This window comes from Chelon labrosus, assembly GCF_963514085.1.
Source record: "Chelon labrosus genome assembly, chromosome: 14".
NCBI classification, from domain to species: Eukaryota; Metazoa; Chordata; class Actinopteri; order Mugiliformes; family Mugilidae; genus Chelon; species Chelon labrosus.
In genome coordinates this window covers 26,997,702-27,019,019 of record NC_140347.1, presented here as the reverse complement: position 1 = coordinate 27,019,019, position 21,318 = coordinate 26,997,702, and the positions used below count along the sequence as shown (strand labels likewise).

General features: G+C 39.9%; 2 protein-coding genes across 3 annotated transcripts; one reads left to right on the top strand and one right to left on the bottom strand.

Annotated features, from left to right (window-relative positions):
* Positions 1 to 10,339: 10,339 nt before the first annotated feature.
* LOC311499509 (uncharacterized protein) lies at positions 10,340 to 11,647 on the top strand (the record flags this gene model as incomplete). The annotated part of the gene is made up of 2 exons (XM_084560507.1): positions 10,340 to 10,420; positions 11,130 to 11,647. Exons 1-2 carry the CDS (start codon positions 10,357 to 10,359, stop codon positions 11,645 to 11,647), a joined length of 582 nt encoding a protein of 193 aa, XP_084416633.1. The 5' UTR covers positions 10,340 to 10,356.
* A 757-nt stretch (positions 11,648 to 12,404) lies between these two features.
* LOC311499508 (dihydroxyacetone phosphate acyltransferase-like) lies at positions 12,405 to 20,871 on the bottom strand. 2 transcript variants are annotated; one of them, XM_084560506.1, is made up of 16 exons: positions 20,822 to 20,871; positions 19,501 to 19,701; positions 19,214 to 19,390; positions 18,844 to 18,973; positions 18,599 to 18,726; positions 18,396 to 18,471; positions 17,970 to 18,121; positions 17,690 to 17,820; positions 16,807 to 17,048; positions 14,793 to 15,050; positions 14,621 to 14,700; positions 14,199 to 14,339; positions 13,031 to 13,130; positions 12,832 to 12,925; positions 12,664 to 12,725; positions 12,405 to 12,531 (listed from the first exon to the last, which is right to left on the bottom strand). In XM_084560506.1, the coding sequence occupies exons 1-16, from the start codon at positions 20,831 to 20,833 to the stop codon at positions 12,479 to 12,481; spliced, it is 2,037 nt and encodes a 678-aa protein (XP_084416632.1). In that variant the 5' UTR covers positions 20,834 to 20,871; the 3' UTR covers positions 12,405 to 12,478. The 2 variants fall into 2 exon arrangements, with proteins under 2 accessions (XP_084416632.1, XP_084416631.1); XM_084560505.1 differs by having other exon boundaries at positions 18,599 to 18,973.
* Between the last annotated feature and the right edge of the window lie 447 nt (positions 20,872 to 21,318).

Below are 21,318 nucleotides of genomic sequence, written 5' to 3'. Positions count from 1 at the left end.
TCAAACTAAGTATGAACAAATCTGCTCTCCTCAAAGACCTATTTGGACATAACGGGCTGAAAATACGCAGTACTACATGCGTGTCCAAAAACTATTTCAGTAGATTTTAAAAACTATAAATTGGCTAAATATTATATCCAATAATTTTTCAAATATGTTACTAAATATGTTTACTTTTTAGTAACTAATATAAACTTTTTTGTTATATTACGTTTATACACTAAAACATCATTCATATTTAAGATGATTTTCATCTAAAATATGAATGATGTTTTAGTACTAATATTTCTGTCTATATAAGACCAGCAAAACTACATTTTCAACTAGCCAATCCCTAAATGCTGATGACACTTGATTTAATATGTTTCAAACCAAGTATGTACAAATCTGTTCCCCTCAAAGACGTGAAAAGAAATTAGCTCCACTCACCAGAAGAACACTCGTTGATTTATCCTATGGTCATGTTAATCCATTTTGGCCCATGTTGGGCCTCAATCTCAAGTGAGAGAAAAATGAATAAAATACAGCCATGTCCCTGAGGAGAAGCCAACTCTTTATCTAAAATGAAAAGCAAATGTTAAACCTGTAGAGTGCAGTGGCTATTTGACACATATGACCAAATTTGTTTCAGTTTTGACAGACTGTAGAACCACAAGACAACCCAAACACGAGTTGTTGTGGTTGAGCTGACACAGTGAAATTTCCTCGCTACCCAATATTCCAGTGGAAACGAGTGGGAACGACAGCAAATCAGCCACGAAGTGGCAGGCCACGTAAAATGACAGAGCTGAGGTGCATAGTGCGCAGAGATCACCAACTTTCTGCAGAGTCAATCGCTATGGTCCCCCAAACTGCACGTGGCCTTCAGATTAGCTCAAGAACAGTGAATAGAGAGCTTCATGGAATGGGTTTTCATGGCCGAGCAGCTGCATCCAAGCCATACATCACCAAGTGCAATTCAAAGCGTCAGGTGCAGTGGCGTAAAGCACGCCACTACTGGACTCTAGAGCAGTGGAGACGTGTTCTCTGGAGTGACGAATCATGCTTCTCCATCTGGCAATCTGATGGACCAATCTGGGTTTGGTGGTTGCCAGGAGAACAGTACTTGTCTGCCTGTATTGTGCCAAGTGTGAAGTTTGGTGGAGGAAAAATGGTGTGGGGTTGTATGTTGTCCCTTGGCCATTATGTGTTTTGCTGGCTTCTCTGTGCTCTTTCCTTCCCAGGTTCTTTCTGCCTGTTTCCTCCCACCTCATTAGGGAGATCCACCCCACCTGTGGCCTCATCTATAAAGGTATAGCCCTTCTAAGATGGCGCTCACTCCTTCCTTGATGGCTGGTGCCTACAGGCAACCCAGCGTAGTTTTGTTTGTTTGTTTTGGTAGTGTTCTGTTGGCTCTTTTGTTTAAATAAATTTATGGTTAATTTAACTGGTTGCTATGTAGTTCTCCCTATTTGGTTGTGCTCTCGAACGAGTTGGGCATAACAGTTGTTTTTCAAGAGCTGGACTTGGCCCCATAGTTCCAGTGAAAGGAAATCTGAATGCTTCAGCATACCAAGAGATTTTGGACAATTCCATTTTCCCAACTTTGTGGGAACAGTTTGGGGATCCCTTAGCAAAAAGAAGTTTATTCAAGTGTACTACAAGTATACTTATTTTATACTAAAATTGAGGTAGTATACTTGAAGTTTACTTTTTATATACTATATTTCATATACTTAAGAATAGTATAGAGAAGTATACTTGGCTTATACTGAAAAGTATAAAGAAAAGTCCAAGACTAAGTATATATATATATACTAAGACTTACACTTATACTTTAAGACTAAAGCTTATACTTGTACTTTGGTATACTTTTTACTTCTTTCTGCCACAAAGTACTAATACTTAGTATATCGTCCCTTCGCAAAAAGAAGTTTATTCAAGTGTACTACAAGTATACTTATTTCATACTAAAATTGAGGTAGTACTGTATACTAGTAGTTTACTTTTCATATACTATATTTCATATACTTAAGAATAGTATAGTGAAGTATACTTAGCTTATACTGAAAAGTATAAAGAAAAGTCTAAGACTAAGTATATATATATACTAAGACTTACACTTATACTTTAAGACTAAAGCTTATACTTGTACTTTGGTATACTACTACTACTTAGTATATCTTAGTCCAAGTACAGAATAAGATCAAGTCATTGACTTGTGCATATATTTAATTTAGCAGAATAAAAATGTTTTTTCACTACATAATTTGTTTTGAGGTATTACCCCTGTTAGAAACTTACATGTTCAAGATCATATAGTTCTGAACTTTAAAAGTTTACAGTAAATGGTATGTGTGTTCACTAGCATTATCTTTATATACCTTAAAAACATACACAACAACAGAAACATTGACTTGACTTTATTGATCAAGTTCTAGTCCCTTTAATAAGAGTTTGACAATGGTGTTATGTACACAGCATCATCTATTTCAACAAGAACACATTTAGTTTTAATCATGTCAGGCCACACAGCATTAACAGTTTCGTTTTGTTTTATTCTCATATATAAAGTACTTTGTACTGTGAATCTTTACATACAGGCCTGTCTGATTCATGATATCTTTCAAGCATACAGCACTGTTGTATCTCTTCTTTAGTCTGAAATGTCCACATTCAGTTTGCTTGTGGTAAGGTTCCCAGTGTTGACTTCATCATCATCTTCTTCACTGCTGGAAGTGTTACTCCAGTGTTCTTCTGTGTTGATTTGGTTATCTTTATTATCATTCTACATGTGAACCAAGGAAAGAGAATGAAAAATGTAGTTCATACAACGATGACTGAAATTGTGCAGGTGGTTTGCTGTAGCTTTTGCCTTGTGCTGACAATGTTGTCATTCGTCTACACTTGGGTTGGACTAGAGGATAGGTCAAAATGTACCACAATTAAGATAAATTGTCTGTTAGATGGTATGAATGCACTCAACTATTACAGCAAACCTCTAACTACATGTACAGTAAACTACATGTGTGCACTGTTGACACTTTTTGAGGGTGTCACTGGAAGCCCTCTGATGAGTATTATATAAATCAGATTCTTAAAATTCAATCAAGCAGGATAAGAAAGTTACCAGATACATGGGGCAATGTATCCTGGCAACAGAATATGTCCTGACATATTTCAAGATTGGATGTCTGTAATAACTTGGACAAACTGTGTCATTGTGTATTTACCTGTTGAAAGGCAGTATCCAAAAGCTTAAGTGTGGAGGAGCTCCTGTTGAATCATCTCTAATTTCTCTGTGGGAAACAATATATGTATTCAAAACTAGGATACAAATTGATGAATTCAATCAATGTTGCTCAACTAAATGTATTACAAATTAATGCAACTAGTAATTTATATAGTCCCCAAATAAACTAAAATAAAACATTACATTTCAGTCTGACCTTTTCAACTGATGATGATTTTTCTTACATATCAAACCAGTTCAACATAAATATGCAACTGGAAACGGTCATTTAATATAAAATTAGTCACATGATAATGTGTGGAAAGTAATGGAATGGAATATTCTACCAACTCTGTAGAACATAAAGCTCTGCTGCACTGTAAGCAGCAAGCTAGCTGCTGTGTTCTGATCTTAGACATCATGATCATTATCTGTTACTTACTTTTACTTCCCATCTGTACTTGGTAGTCCTTGGAATCTCTGCTGTGTAATCCTCCAAATGTATTTTATAAGGTCTACGACGTTTCGCGATGTAATGAGCTAATTCAGAAGCTTCTCCAGCTCTCGCTGTCACAGGGTCGCGCTTTGCACTTCCGGTCCATGTTCCCGCCTCCCTACCTGGCAGCCAATGGGAGCCTAATTTCAAACTGGCGTCCATCGCTGCAGGTAACGATCTTGTTCTCCAAAGAAAAACCAACGGTCCCATTCTCAACAAGGAAAGAAGGAGAAAACGACATGGAGGTGAAGTGGAACATTAAAGGCAGAGAAAAGTCAGACGGTCCAGCCTTTTTCCCAGGGACGGTTTTAATGTTTGGTGGTAAGTTGTTGCATTATATTTCTTCCCAGTTACCTTGATAGCATTGATTTAATCTGTCACTTTGTCATAGCCCAGCTGTTTGCACGTGACGTCACCGCCGGCATGCTGCCCATCGTTTTCCATCAGTTACCACTCTGTCATATTCAGTCTAGATCAGGGATGAGCAACTGGCGGCCCGGGGACACACACGGCCCGCGACCTCACTCGAAGTGGCCTTTAGATTAATTTTTGATAATTATAAAAATGTGTCCTCTGCGGCACTGAATCAGTTGTAATGACACAGTTAGCCACTAGATGGCCTCTAATGCAGACGCCGCCTCATACACGCTTCCACCGGGATTTCTCTACCAGTGAAGAAGAGACGTTGAGCCGTAGCTAAGAGCGGAGGAGAGAGAAAACTTGATCGAGAAAATAGTGTGTGTGTTTCAGGTGAAATGGGAAGAAGATTATCTGTTCACAGAATTTAAAAGCAAACCTATGTACTTAATCTGCTTAGAGACGTTAATCTGCCTTGAAAGATTTCAATTTAAGTCGCCGCTACAACACGTTGCACAAAGATAAATACGAGAAGTATTGAAGCTGCAAGGTCTGCTATCATAGCAGACCTTAAATCAAAAGTACACAAACAACAGCGACTTTTTACCAGTGGCCACTGCTGGTAGTGGTGAGGTAGAGTGGGTATACAGGGAAAATGTTCAACTCTTTCTTAGTGTAAAAATTCACAAATAAGTTCTTGCAATTAATGTTTGTCTAATGTTCTGCAGGTTTCTGACATCCTTGAAGAGGATGGTGATTTTTATGTTTTATTTTCATGAGCCCTTTGCACTAAAAAAAATAACTTAGTGGTTATTTTTGTTTGCTTCAGTAAACATATATATATATGTGTATATATATATATATATATATATATATGTGTATATATATATATGTATATATATATATATATATATATATATATATATATATATGTGTATATATATATATGTATATATATATATATATATATATATATATATATATATATATATATATATATGTGTATATATATATATGTATATATATATATATATATATATGTGTATATATATATATATATATATATATATATATATGTGTATATATATATATATATATATATATGTGTATATATATATATATATATATATATATATATATATATACATATATGCATTCCCTCTATAGAGTTTTTTTTTCCTGATTGCATTTCAGTTCAGAAATGTACCTGATAAACCGTCCTTCATGCCTCTTTAACAATTGTGTTCATTGTGGATGGTGAATAAAAATAACACTGAAGTAATGTTTTGTGTTTTTTCCCTCACAGTCCATGTCCAGGCCAAGTTCCCTGACACCACCATGCAAGATGTGAGACCAATCAGAAGAAAGAAATGCAACAATATAAGCTATGCCAAGCAAGTAGCTGAAAAGAAGTCATAAAAGTAACGTTTTTGTTTCTGTCAAGGTATTTATTATGTTTGGTTCCAAAGACGTGCACTTTTCTTTTACCTTTTTCTTTTGACATGGAAGGACTTCAGTTCTCAGTTGCAGACACTGTTTTGTTTACATTTTTAATTTTTCAGCAAAGAAGGACTTGATTTCATAGAAGCTCTTTGTTTTTGAAATGCACATCTTTAAGCAGGTATTTGTAAATACACTGTATGTTATAAAATGTTCTATAAATACATCAAACTTGTTCTCAACATTCTGTCTTGTGATTTTGTAAATACAATGCAGTCTAGTGCACACACAGTATGGGTTAACTTTAAGAATACTTAGAGAATACTAGAAGAAGTATATTTCAAGTATATAAATAGTATGCTACAAGTGATATGCTAAGCAAACTTACAAGTATACTTATAGTATAATGACAGGTAAACTAGTAAAATACCAAAAAATTGTGTTTTTCAGTTTCAGTAATTCTAAGTTCATACTTACCCTTAGCAAAAACTAGTATACTTGAAGTTCATTTTATTAAGTATGCTTGAGTATAAGTATACGTATAGAAAGTATACTACAGACCATGTACTTGTAGTGTACTAGAAAGTATACTAATTTAATACTTCTTCTGACTAAATTGGAACATTTTTAAGTTTATAAAAGTATACTTTATACTTTTTAAGGTCATTTTAAGTTTACAAAAGTACACTTTCAAGTACACAACAAGTACACTCATCCATATACTACTAGTGTACTAGGTATATACTTCTAATCCACATTTTAGTTTATAAAAGTATACTTTAAGTATACCACAAGTACACTCTTCAATATACTACTAGTGTACTAGGTATATACTTCTAGTCTACGTTTTAGTTTATAAAAGTATACTTCAAGTATACTTTAAACGTTCCAATTTAGCCAGACGAAGTATTAAATGAGTATACTTTCTAGTATACCATAAGTACACTCATCTATATACTGCTAGTGTACTGGTAGTATACTTCTAGTCTACATTTTAGTTTATAAAAGTATACTTAAAGTATACTTTTATAAAGTAAACTTAAAGTATACTTTTATATACTTAAAACGTTCCAATTTAGCCGGAAGAAGTATTAAATTAGTATACTTTCTGATACACTACAAGTACATGGTCTGTAGTATACTTACTATACTTATACTTATACTCAAGTATACTTAATGAAATAAACTTCAAGTATACTACTTTTTCCTAAGGGATGGCCCCTTCCTGTTCCAACATGACTGCACACCAATGCACAAAGCAAGGTCCATAAAGACATGCATGAGAGAGTTTGGTGTGGAAGAACTTGACTGGCCTGCACAGAGTCCTTACCTCAACCCAACAGAACACTTTTGGGATGAATTAGGGAGAAATCTGAGAGCCAGGCCTTCTCGTCCAACATCAGTGTCTGACCTCAGAAATTCAAAAATTCCCATAAACACACTCCTAAGCCTTGTGGAAAGCCTTCCCAGAAGATTGGAAGCTGTTATAGCTACAAAGGGTGGGCCAATGTCATATTAAATCCTATGGATTAAGAACGGGATGTCACTTAAACTCATATACATGTAAAGGCAGAAGAGCGAATACTTTTGGCAAAATAGTGTACCAGGTGGGGAGTGTGCCGATCCCTTGTCTTTGTTGCCACCTTCTGGTGGCTTTTGGTATTGGTTACTTCCTTAAGTTTTGTTTTCCTGAAGTCCATAAATCCATTTACTTCGTGTGCTTCGGAGTAGATTTGTCCGTGAGTATTGTTTGTAAAATTTAATAAATGTTTCTACTCATGTTTACAGTGACATTATTTAGTGTATGTTTATGTATTTTATGTAAGTAAATTGAATTGTTCTGTATTGTTCAGTTTTACAGAAACAGCAACAGTAAAAACCACATACCAGGAAGACGGTTTGTCTGAGTTTTTGTTCACTATCTGTCTAGCCTTGTCCAGCTATGCAAGAGTGAGGACAGAATAATATATATATACTGTATAATGTACACTACCAGTCAGAAGTTTGGACACACCATCTCATTTAATGGTTTTTCTTTATTTTCATGATTATTTACATTGTAGACTCTCACTGAAGGTATCAAAACTATGAATGAACACATATGGAATTATGTAGTGAACAAAAAAAAGTGTGAAATAACTAAATATGATTCATGTTTTAGGTTCTTCAAAATAGCCACCCTTTGCTTTGACTACTGTTTTGCACACTCTTGGCATTCTCTGGATGAGCTTCATGAGGTAGTCACCTGAAATGGTTTTCCAACAGTCTTGAAGGAGTTCCCAGCGATGCTGAGCACTTGTTGGCCCTTTTGCTCTACTCTGTGGTCCATCTCATCCCAAACCATCTCGATTGGGTTTAGGTTAGGTGAGGCCAAGTCATCTGGCGCAGCACTCCATCACTCTCCTTCTTGGTCAAATAGCCCTTACACAGCCTGGAGGTCATTGTCCTGTTAATAAATGATGGTCCAACTAAACGCAAACCGGAAGGGATAGCATGTCGCTGCAGGATGCTGTGGTAGCCATGCTGGTTCAGTGTGCCTTCAATTTTGGATAAATCCCCAACAGTGTCACCAGCGAAGCACCTCCACACCATCACACCTCCTCCTCCATGCTTCACGATTTGAACCATGCATGTAGAGACCATCCGTTCACCTTCTCTGTGTTGCACAAAGACACGGCGATTGGAACCAAAGATCTCAAATTTGGACTCATCAGACCAAGGTACAGATTTCCACTGGTCTAATGTCCATTCCTTGTGTTTCTTGGTCCAAACAAATCTCTTCTGCTTGTTGCTTTTCCTTAGAAGTGGTTTTCTAGCAGCTATTTGACCATAAAGGCCTGATTGGTGCAGTCTCCTCTGAACAGTTGATGTATAGATGTGTCTGCTACTAGAACTCTGTGTGCCATTGATCTGGGCTCTAATCTGAGGTGCTGTTAACTCACAATTTCTGAATTTCTGAGGCTGGTGACTCAGATGAACTTATCCTCAGCAGCAGAGGTGACTCTTGGTCTTCCTTTCCTGGGGTGGTCCTCATGTGAGACAGTTTCATCGTAGCGCTTGATGATTTTTGCAACTGCACTTGGGGACACATTCAAAGTTTTTGCAATTTTCCGGACTGACTGACCTTCAGTTCTTAAAGTAATGATGGACTGTTGTTTCTCTTTACTTAGCTGATTGGTTCTTGCCATAATATGAATTATAACAGTTGTTAAATAGGGCTGTCAGCTGTGTACCAACCTGACTTCTGCACAACACAACTGATGGTCCCAACCCCATTACGAAGGCAAGAAATTCCACAAATGAACCCTGACAAAGCACATCCGTGAAGTGGAAACTATTTCAGGTGACTACATCATAAAGCTCATTGTCCAAGGGTTTGCAGTGCTGTCAACAAAGCAAAGAGTGGATACTTTGATGACTCTAAAATATGAATCATATTTAGAGTTATTTCACACTTTTTTGTTTACTACATAATTCCATATGTTTTCATTCATAGTTTTCATGTCTTCAATGAGAATCTACAATGGAAATAGTCATGAAAATAAAGAAAAACCATTAAATGAGAGGGTGTGTCCAAACTTTTGACTGGTAGTGAATGTACACACCTCTCTTTGTATAACTTTCTACGTGTATTTAAACGTGGCAATTCTCTGTTTTAGAACATACTGTAGAACACAATGTTAAACTAATATTTTTAAAACTATATATTTTTTAATATGTTTTTCTAACTCAGTTTCAATAAGTAATGTATTTTTCGTATGCTTCTCTGAAAAGATTTATGTCTTCCGTTGTGTTTTGAAAATCATTCTTACAGCTGTTGTTGTAGATTCACTGTAAATCAAACAGTTATTTATCGCACTTAATGAAAAACAGGAAAATTTTGATGGTAGTTTAATATTAAATATAGATCAATTTAACGTGCCTTTATTCTGAGATTTCACATGAAAATAGCCTGATATTTCCTGGGCGACATTCTGAGGTTGTACTATCAGGGTGAAGTGGAATTAGTTTGTAGAAACAGGGAGTTTCCTTTAAATGTTATATTTTTTACCATTTTTATTGTAATTCAATATAACACTGGTGCAAATAATAGTCATTATTTGTTATTTATTTTTCATTAGATTTAAATTTGTTCACCATTTACTGATTGACAGCGTGCGTGAACGACTGTTGTTTTTGTTTGTTTTTTGTTTTTTGCACGCGTTTACCGTAACGCTTCGAATAAGGACAACGCGCAAAAGGACGTGGGGGCTGTATTGACCGGGCTTTATCTCAGTGTTGTACGGCAGTTTACTGTGTCTTGACACACTTGGCCACAGAGCGTTTATCTACCAGACTATAAACCAACGATAATCTATATCTGTGCAGCTAGCTAGTCCCTATGGGCACTGAGACTGTAAGGAAGTGCCCTGTAATTAGCATGCGATATCAGAAAGCATAATGGGAGATCAAGAGGCAAGTGGGATAATCACAAAATAAAGCTAAGAATAATAATAATGGATTTGCAGGAAGAAAACATTTCGAACATTCATTATATTTTGATTTAATGCCACAAAAATAAGGGTTGAGTAAGGTCACCAAGGAGCAAAAGGGTCAGGTGTGACGTGCTAGTGAGTTAAAACAACTAGCCTGAAGGTCTTAACGCGCCTGTTGACACCTCGAGTGCACTCTCAAGGTGTTCCGCAGAGACTGCAGCTCTCCGACACCTGCGGAGAATGAAACTACTTAATGTTTGGGAATTAGCTGCGTAGAGACAGGGCAGGGCTTGGCCAGCTCACAACTTGCCTTTTCACGGCTTAGTTTCTTACTTTCTTTCTTTTCGTCGCCGGGTCCTGGACAGGGGGGAGGCTTCATGGATTGGTGGACTTCGCTGGCAGCGAGTATTGCCCTGCTCTGGATATTCTGCTTTATAGACGGTAAGAGAGGCCCGTCAGCTGAGATTTAGAAGCTTTTGAGGAACTTAATAACACGGTCTACATCCTTACAAACTCACAGCATCAATTTATGTTAAGTTGATCCTGCAGAGTAAATCTTATTTATTTATTTTGTTGCGAAATATGAAGGTCATCTTTTTGCATGGTTTCTAAAACCAAAGTCTTAGTTTGAGTATCAGTTTCATAAGACCAAGACATGCATGGCGTACTGACAAACTTTATAAAAGGAATCATTTTACGCACGTGTCCCAAATTGAGATTGAATAGAATAGACGCAGGTGCAGCAGACAGTCTCTCACTAAAACCTTATATATGTGAGTATATATATATATAAATCTCAATTAATGTGCCTTTTTAAAAAGCAAGCTGTGATGAAACTATTTCCATCGGAATTAAGGAGTCTACTCCAACAGTCCTTATGTTCTATTGTTATTGTTATTTTGAAATTATCCGGACAAACTGCGATTTTTTTTTTTTGCCATCCTTTCAAACTGAGTGATTTGTGGTGTTGGTCATTGGGTGCACGTAATGACGCGCCCAAGCCCACTTCGCGTGCACAGGTGATACCCGCCACCCACATGGCTGGTGAGCAGACTTTAATCCAGTGGCAGACGCTGTTTGTAATGGTTGCTGACATTAGCCACGGTGTTAAATTAGACACCATCTGACCGCGTTACCCTCTTATCTCCAGGCAACGCCGTGCTTGAGCTGCGGCTGCTTTTCCATGCCCTGACCAAAGCTGCTTGTCACCTGTACCTGGCCTTGCTCCCGCTACGCCGAGCCCTCACCCACTTCGTCGACTGCGCGCGACACCTCGTCAGCCATGCCCAGCAGACCCCCTCTCCCCATGACTACCTCCACCAGGGCCAGCCCCTGGCCAAGAAGGGCACGCTGCACTTTCTCGAGGGGGTGTGCGTGGTGTGCGAGACGGTGCCCAACCTGATGGGCGCAGCGCTCAGCGTGGGCGCCGCCTTCTGCCACATGCTGCAGGGAGGCTTCTACATCCTGGCGGCTACGCTGCGCACCATCCAGATCAACCTGTTCTCACAAATGAACGGCGAGAAGGAGAGATGGGACAAGGAGCGACTCCGAGCCAAAGAGAGCGAGAAAAAGCTAAATTCTAAAGTACTGGAATACATCTCAGTGTTTTGTCAAGACCCTGTCAGCGCTTTACGCATCAAGGTCGACGTGCCACCTGTGTACAGATAATCTTAAAGCGATATACTTGGCACATAAGAGGCCTTCTTCTAACTGCTGAGGGGTTACGAGTTCAGCAGAGAGTTGATTGGTTTGCAGAGAAGTCAGGGGGTTGAACTTTGACCTCTGGTGTTCACTCAATCTTGAGGGGAATAGTACCAACAGAATCAAAGAAATGATATTTATGGGTAAATAATGGTGCATTTTGCTACATTTTACATTTATCGAGATGTAAAGAAGTTCAAATAAAAGTCTTAAAACAACGGAAATCTTTGATGGTTTTTGGTATTTGATATCGTTTATATCGTTGTAGTAGTCAGACATTAATGTACGTACAATCAAGTGTCATTATTCAGTGTTTACTATGTCATTTCACCTGCAATCAAATATGTATTAAAGTGCAATCAGTCATTATCTACTTTAAATACCACAAAATGTTAAACACATCCTAAACCAAAAGAGTTATTGAAATTAGTTACTAGTTGATCCATAGGCATCAACATTCTTCCATCATATTTAGGAGGCCAGAAATATTTAAATTTATCATCGTTCATCTACTAATTGTGATCAAAACCATTAAATACAACCAGAAATACTTCAGCCATAGCCCTCTCAGATCTGTGAGGAATGAGCGGAAGGCACAGAGGTAGCCAACATTCAAGAGTGGAATGCAGCCAGGTTAAGTCTAATCACTGACATAGAGGATAAGGCATTTTGTCAGTGGACTCAGAGTACAGGAAACAGTTGTACTGATGGGTAGCAGAGGGAGGGAGGAATATGAGGAGGACTGGTTAAAAACAGGAATGCAGGCTAATACTGAAAATGGATCTGTTCCAACTGAAACTATAGCCTTGCGTCAGGTGTAGCATGGAGCATCTGGGGAGGGATTGTCCCAGCTACAGGGAGAAAAGAAAATATTTTAAAAAAAATCACTCAGGTTGCTGTTTGTTGGTAAAAAACATTTAAATAAATCAAAAGTTTTAACAATGGACACGAAACAACTTCCTTATCTTTAGATCCCAACTTACAGAGTATGTCTCGGGTTCTTTTGACAGCTGCTTTGTTCACTTTGTATTCATTCTCCTCAGACCTGTGAGGAGACGAGGAGAATCTTAACATGTGCAGTGCTGGAACCAACACCACAGAAAATGAGCTTAAAACCAAACAGATTTGCAGGGGCTAATCTCATCACTCACGCCCTCAACTTTGTCACAGCCTCCAGCCTGCGGAGCGCCGACAAAACGTTCTTCAGCGTGTCCGAAGAAAGCGCCTCGTGGGTGTGGAGCTCACCTGCAAAACGCACAAATAAGCGCAGAAGTTGTTTGCAGACATTGTCAGCTGGAGATGATTGTGGAGGTCAGAGGTCAAACTTTCACACTTTCTGTTTAACGGTACCAGAGAGGATGAGCTTTGTTGCCAGGTTTCTCACAGCAGACAGGATCTGTTTCTCTGAGAACACATGAACTCCGTCTTCACAGAGGTACCTGAACATCAGCTGGACACAAGAAACACCAGATTAAGCATAATAACAAAAGATTTCTTATCTATGACTTGTAGCTAGAGCTGAAAATGGAAACTTTCTTCATTTAAACTCAGACTTTGGAAATTTGGAGCCATAACTGGTGTGACCTACTAACCCAAACAGAATTTTTAGAGGCAACCTTGCTCAGTTTCTTTTACAGATTTCCATTTCTGTTTAAAGAGGAGCAAATATGAACAAAGACGCTGGCCTGTTTGTGCCCTAAAAGTACCTCTATCAGTCAGTACATGCATCATTTGCACACATTTGTTTGTAGACTCTCATTACTAATGAACAGACATCACTTATTTCCTTTTCAGGCCATCATTTATAATAGCGGTTGAGTGTGGTTGTTTTTTTTCTGAATGAATGAAGCAAAACTCCACTTGTGCAAGAGTATGTTGGGCAGACGTCATGAATGTGAGCCCGGACTCACTGTGTGTATGAACTACCAAAGGAATGTGCTTAAAGGCGTCCCAGACCACCTCCAAATGTGGTCTCAGGTCAGATCCCTCAAATGCGACCTCATCCAGGTTGTATTCACACCTGTACTAACACGGCCACTTGCGATCTGATTGCACAGGACGTATGTCAGTGCATGGTCTGAACAGGGTCTTTGTTTGTATTCTTCTAGGCTGGGACCAGTAAATCCCAAGTCTCCTAAATGACTCTTAAAAGAGTATTGGATAAGGAAAATGGAAAATAAAAATCAAATTCATAAAATGTTGTTGTAGCTAGGGCCTTAACCATTTGCAGTCTTCAATTAATGACACAGAGACTTGTCATTAATACTGAGTGGTGTTACAATTTTAAAGCTTTCTCCACATCACTAGAAGTAAAACTCTGAAATCGACCTAATATATTTACCTATTGTGTCCTGACATGACATCTATGCTGCATTCAAATGAAACACCTAATTAAAATTGGAGTAAGAGAGATCTGGACTCTGTAGTGCTGATTAAACCCACGGACATAACGTAGAGCACGGATTTAAAATCTGAACATAATGTGTAATCATAATGAAAGCAACAGGCATTAAATGACCTGATAGGAGTCCACGAAAGGTTGGAGGAGCTCTTGTAGAAAAGACAGCACCTCCATGCCCGTGTCTGAAACTGTCACTTCCTGTGGACTGATGTGAATGGCTTTACATTTCTTCAGGAGGAAGCACGCCTCCTCAAAGTCCTAATCAATGAAAAACACGGACAATATCGGTAAAAAGGTGGCTGTGACTGATGATAAACACACGGTACATATTAAAGAAGGATTTAATCTAGAAACTAAATTAAGCATCTTAAATACACATCTTATTCTGTTAAGGTTAGGACTGCAAAATCACTTCTGATGTCCTTAACTTGGAATTCTACTGTATGAATGTGACTGATATGTCAAAAGTAGAAAGTTTAACGTCATCCACTAGATAACTAAACATCTCTCCTGAGATTGTTGACGGATCAGCCTATTACCTGAGATGACCTGTCTGGGATGAAGATGAATTCATTGGAGAAGACATCCTGCAGGAAGCAGAAGAAGTTGAAGAGCTCGTCTGTGAACAGAACAGAGGATCACAATGAAGCAAGAACAAACATCATTTGTGATTTATAGGGCTGATGATCTCTTCTTGCGTCTCGCCCTCACCTCTCCGTGTGCTCTTTGTGACGTGCATGGCCGTCGCGATCATGGCAGGAAGCACAAAAACGTGCAGCGACTGATTCCTATAGGACGCCAGCATCAGCACGGCCGCCGCTGTCCTGATCACGCCTTCCTCTGAGCTGATTGGCTGGTTACCTGCAGGTTCTTCCTCCCGAACCAGGAAGACGCGGCCAGCTTTACGGTGAACGCTGGATCGGTGAAGGGCCACGGCGGACGACATCACATCTGAGTCTGAGACTTGTCCTGCAAAATGAAACCTTCCCATCATGTTTGTCTCAGGTGTGATTGGTGAGCTTCAGAACGACTTTTATGTGCGTTTGTGTGCCCACACGTGCCTGCAAGTGAATATGTGTACACAGGAGGCCTGTAAAGTGAGACAGTTTAGTGGGGTCGCTTAGGATAAGTTACTTAAAGTGCATTAATCCACTGAACATCTCCTAAGTGAATTTGAACACTTGTGCCAACTCACATTCATCTAATCTGTCTGATCTACGGCAGACAGGGTCAAAGGAGCCTTTAGTCTCCTCTCAGGTGAGACATTAACAGATTCCACTGCAGGGAAAATTCTTAGATGGCGTCATTGCAAAAGTACAGATCAAACATTCAAATGCTCTGATAGTAATCTCCGGTGACTTTAATCATGTCTCTATGACAAAAACACTAACAGACTTCACACAGTATGTTTACTGCCCAACCAGAGAGGGAGGACACTGGATTTGCTGTATACTAACGTGAGGGATGCATATAGCTCTTACCACCTTCCCCCCCTGGGCAGGTCAGAGGAGACCTACCACTCACTGCAGGACTGTTTTGAACTAACGGATTGGAGTGCATTCAGTGAGCCACATAGTGAGGGCTTTCTGAGTGTATAACTTTTTATATGAACTTCTATGTGGACTCCAGTGTCCAGACGAAGACTGTCTATTGTTACTCTATCAACAAGCCATGGGTAACAAGAGACATTAAAGACGTATTGAATGCCAAGAAGAGGGCTTTTAGAAGTGATTCAGAGGGACCTGAAAGGAAAGATCAAAGAGGCTAAGGAGACATACAGGAGGAAGCTGGAGGGGAGAGTCCAGCAGAACAATGTGAGGGAGGTCTGGAGTGGTATGCAAACATCACTGGTTTCAAACCGGCTGGCAGTGGAGCAGAGGGAGGTGTGGAAAGGGCCAATGAGCTAAACCTGTTTTTCAACATTATGGTTCTAATTGATTGACTTTCCTGCATTAACTCTGTCTCGGAGCAGCACAGTGGTGTGGTGGTTAGAACTGATGCCTCACAGCAAGGAGGTTCTGGGTTCAAATCCACACAGAAAGACTGGGACCATTCCTGTGACCCTTCACAGGTCAAGCGCTCATGAATGAATGGATTGCCTTGTAAGGTAATGTGCAACGCCACCTGCTGGTCATTCAAGGGTAATTACTTTAAGTAATCACTTTAAGTAGGGCTTAACATGTCTTCATAGCAAATGTTGATTAATTATAAAAAGAAAGATGTGATATTTGAAGTATATACACTGACCAGGCATAATATTATGACCAGCTTCCTCCAAATCACTTGTGACTCATCAGAGAACGGACATGGGCGTTCTGAGGGTGTCCTGTGGTGTCTGGTAACAGAATGTTGTTAGTGGGGGCCTTTGGGTCCTATGGGTGGAGGGAAGGGGCCTCTGTGGATCATCCCACAGATACTTGATCAGTTTGGGATCTAGTGAATTTGGAGGCCAGGTCAACACCTTGTGCTGTTCTTCATGGTTTTTTAGTTGTTCCTAATTTTTGTGTGTGTGTCTGTACCAGGCTGCATCCTGCTGGGGATGGCTGCTGCCATCAAGGAGTGTCATTGCTATGGGGTGGGGGTGAATGCCTAAGTAACGTCCACGTGAATGCCAGGTCCAAAAGTTTCCCAGCAGAACTCTGATTTGTCACAAGATGGTCAGTGTTATTCAGTTCACCGGTCAGTGGTCATAATGTTATGCCTGTATGAGACCACTTTCACTCACCAGGCCAGTTCAGATGAGCCCCAAAGCTCAGCGCCAGCTCCCTGAGCCACAGAGTTTTTTCTGTGAGTTGCTGCCACAGCACACCCTCTTCCGTTAAAACTCTGGTTGGAGCCTGCAGCAACAGGCAGGCCATCAAAGACCAAGGGCTGAGCATAGAGCCCTCCTCTTGGAGCCGCACCATCAGATGAGCCAGCCAACTCACGCAGGCCTGGGTCTCTGTAGTGGGCTTCTGAGGAAGATCTCTGTGAACACACATAAAAAGGAAAGAAGAAGAGGGAGGGTAGGGGAACAGTTCAAAACAGATTATTGCAGCCTTTCACTTGGCCTGCCCAAGGTGGGATGGCTGCCCCTTTATTCTGTTCTGTATTATGTAAATGTAAAGAGGTGGAATAAGGGGCATTGATGCTCGTCCTTGAATCCAGCAGCAGAGGGATTGGCAGAGTCGTATCAACCTCTAGGTGAAAATGAGAGCTGCCACTGAAGGACATACCACAAGGGACACTTTCCATTTTGTCATGCTATCTGAAAGCACACACTGGGGTGGCATTTGTTTCGTTGTGCAATATGAAAGGAGAGAAAAGGCAACATACTGAGGAGATCTTTTTAGCGGAACTACTAGGTGATCATTAAAAAAAAAAGAGCCTTACTGTATGTTGCAGGCAGACAAGGCTGTAGTTACTGCAGAGGACACTGAGATCGTGTCCTTTAACAATATGTTAAGGGTATGCATTACTGTAGGAGGACTTTACATTGTATGATTATCAGAATGTGTCTCTTTTTGACAGGTGATGTGCAGTTTAGTTAGTGGCCTTCCAAAACTCTATTATTCTAATGTCATGTTACATGTGCAAAAATGATTTGAGGCAATGTTTTTTCTCGCTACCTGGGTATGAGGTTGTACTGGCAGCGATTTATCTTGCCCTCACACAGCTGTCGGACCGACAGGGGGCGGCCAAATTTCACGTGCATGCTCCCGTAATCTTCCTGCAGAACTTTGCTCGCCTTCAGCAAACCCTGCACGGAAAGGATTAGAAGAAAGAGTTTAGCTTATGCATGACCGTTCAGTAGTAAGGTCAAAACTGCAAATACAACAAGGATGATCAAATGCATTTTACACACGACTGCAGGAAGGTGGCGTAGAGAGCAATGTGACCAGAACATACCATGGTGCTTTCTTTAGGCTTTGGGACACCCAGTAACTCGTGAGCGAGCAGCGACTCCTCCAGCACTCGGTCGTAGCTGATGCTGATGGGCAACAGTGTAATGTCATACACCTCGCCTTTAAAGTAGGGCTCCAGCACCATGTGCATCATACCTGCAGACACAATCTGACGTCAATCTTTAAACACACTAAAAGAAAATACTTTTTTGAATAAACTGATAAAAATAATGAAATTCTCAATGGAGAAAAAAAAAGAATTGAGAAAATGCCATAAGCGTAGGTGTCTTGCACAACTACACAGGTCACTATGGCCTAAAATAATAAAACAAACAATCATTAACCAGTTGAATATCACTGCGACTGAAGGACCTGCGGAAAAGCTGTCGAGGAAAATGACTTCACAAGCTGCCGACACGTGGACACTCACCCAACTTTGGCGTCAGAGACTTCAGCGTGCGACTCCTCAGACCTTCCACGTAAAACTCCATAGGAGCAAATCCTCTCTACAGAAAAAACATTCACATTTCCTGGTTAAACAACAGCAGCTGACAGATAAATACTCTGAGAAACCATTTATCTGATGGTTTGGCTTTAGGGACGGCTGATGCAGCAGCTCACTGCGCGCCTCACCCTGACAATGGTTCGGACATATTCAGACAGCACCGCCCAGTAGAGTTTGTCGGAGCCAATGGCACGTCGGATGAAGAACGCTCCGGAGCGACGCAGCATCTCCCCTACAATCTTCATCCCTGCCAGAGCTTTAGAGTGAGGGGGAAGAGAAAAAAACAGAAGTGAGAGCCTGCACTGATGTAACCAACCGGAGACGCAAAGCGGTGGTACAACATTTAGTCGTTGTAATTTAAATAGATACTTGCGAATTCCTGCAGCAATAACCGGTAGAGGGATGTCGTAGTTGAACAGGATGTAGGAGATAACCAGGAAGTCCATATAACTCCTGTGATTAGGCATCAGGATGACAGGACTCTCCTGAATGACTTGTTGGAGCTGCACAGAAAACGGAGAAATTTAAAACTGCATCAGTAGTGGGTTCCTTCTACTGTCCAGAAAATATGTTTATCAAAATACTGTATATATAAATCTAATCTGCGCATCAATGGGACAGATATCTAATTGCGCGGCAGTAAATGGTATAGGACGGGGGCTCTAGTCGTTGCTGGCTCTATTGAAGCGGTGTCTATATTGTAATCATTTGGTAAAATGTATTGATTTCTGATTGGTCCTGACCGTGTTGAGTCCCTCCATGTTGACGAAGATGCTCCTGAAGAGCCTCTTGACCACCTTGTTGAGTGCGTAGCCCAACAGCCTGATACACCCCAGCTCCAGGTTCTGAGACATTTCCTCCAGAATCCCACAGGCCTCCTCTCTCACGTCCTCCACCGACGACCCCGTCTCCACGGCAATCTGAGGAGGAATGCAGGTAGAAGACTGACTCCACATTGATGATGCTAGACTGTGTGTTTTGTTTAAAAAAAAAATAAAAAAAAATAAAAAAAAGAATTACTTAATCGCACCTCTTTGGCCACATAACGCAGATGCTGGGAGTCCAGTACGGCTTTGTTGAGTTCAGCGGTGGAGCAGGGCGGGGCATCTCGGAACGGCTGGGGGTTAAAGGTCCTGAGGGCAAACCCAAGGTCACTGCTGCACCTCCTCTCCTTTAACATATCCACAAAGTCCTCCTCATCTTCCAGCCCTGCTCTCCCTGAATCTCTAAACTGGAAGAAGGAGTCATGTTTACATCAGTAAATGTCATGTTTGATATCTGACACCTGACAGGAACAAAACAAAAAAGAGTAATCTATGACGTGTCCCTGGAAACAGAAACTGACAGAAAGGAAAATCATTCACGCAGAACATCAAAGGGTTTCATTGGGTTATATTAAACCTTTTTTTTTTTATTAAGAAAATGGACATTAAATGTGTAATTTATAAAATAATAGCACAAGAAAATCCATTCAGCAGCCAAAAACAACAAAGACTGTGACCTACATGTAAAAAAAAAAAAAAGTGCTTTGCTTACTCTTATTGCTTAAGATTCATCTGCTGAACTTTGCGCAACTTCGTCTGAGTTTAACACATGTACACTACATTTGCCAGTTCATTAGGTACACTAGATATAAACAAATGCAACAGTCCTGCACCGACTCCCCTTCATGAGACCTCTAATGCTCAGTTTATGATGAATCAGCGTCAGAAAGGTGGTGATTCAACTGGTATTTATTTTAAATAAATACTCGACACCATAACCTTCATGAAGCCAATACTTAGTGCAGGGTTGGTGGATGAGAGTGCATTCATTGTCACTAGTGTACAATGTATTGCATGTACGGGCATGATTTTATGACAGGAGTTTGGAAGCCAGCTGTGGTCCAATGTGCAGCTTATTAGTGTGATGTGGAATATGAGCAGAAGGAGAACAAATACTGGCATATCAGTTTTTCTGCATTTTAAATGTTCACTTTTTTCTTTGTCCTTGCTCTTAATTTCAGGAATATCCTCTTTTTCAGTTTTGCACTGTGACCAGTTAATATTGTTAATTTTGCATCACCCTGTTATTAAGCAACAACTGGGTGAATATGTGAACAAGTAGGCTAAAGTTTGAGCAGCTTAACGCGCCTCAGCGCCACTGCACACAGCTCCGTGTACATTTTACAGAAACAAAGAACACACAGCTTGAAGACAAACAACAAACATCACTTTCATTTTTGCGCTCCAGTCTCGTTCCAAGCTCTGAAACGTATCTACAGTCAGAGTTAAGTAGTAAAGTTTAGACTGCGGTGGAAGCGCACTCGGGATGCAACAAGTGTTTCAGAAAGGTGCTGCCAGGCGTCTTACCGTGTTGGTCATTCTTTAACAAATACAACCCCTTCAGTTGAATGTCCCCGACGACTCTTCCGTTCTTGAAAGCCTCCTTCGCTACACGCTGCGTAACAGTGCGGCACCCGCAGGGCCTGGGGCCAATGGTGGCGCTGGGTTTTGGAAACTCCTCCCGCACATTGTCATGTGCAGCCTCGTTTGCCTTCTAGTAACCCCGACACCGCTGTGAACAAACATTAATTTAATTTATAAGTCATAGTATTTTATTTTTATTTTTTTAAAGGGTTATATATATATATATATATATATATATATATATATATATATATATATATATAAACAGTTATATAACGTTTTTAGATATGATTTTCGATTTTTTTGATGATTTTATTTTGCTTAATATATTTAATCCTAAAAATGTCACTTATTGCAATGAAAAAACCCATATCCTTTATTTTAATTTATGAAATTGACTGCAAAAGTTTTAATGAATAGGTCATGGCCTGAGAAAAAAT

Coding starts and splice junctions, on each gene's coding strand:
- LOC311499508 (XM_084560505.1), bottom strand. Junction 12,726..12,831: donor GCTGTGACAAAGTTGAGGGC/GTGAGTGATGAG, acceptor GTCTCCTCACAG/GTCTGAGGAGAATGAATACA. Junction 12,532..12,663: donor AAGAACCCGAGACATACTCT/GTAAGTTGGGAT, acceptor TTCTCCCTGTAG/CTGGGACAATCCCTCCCCAG.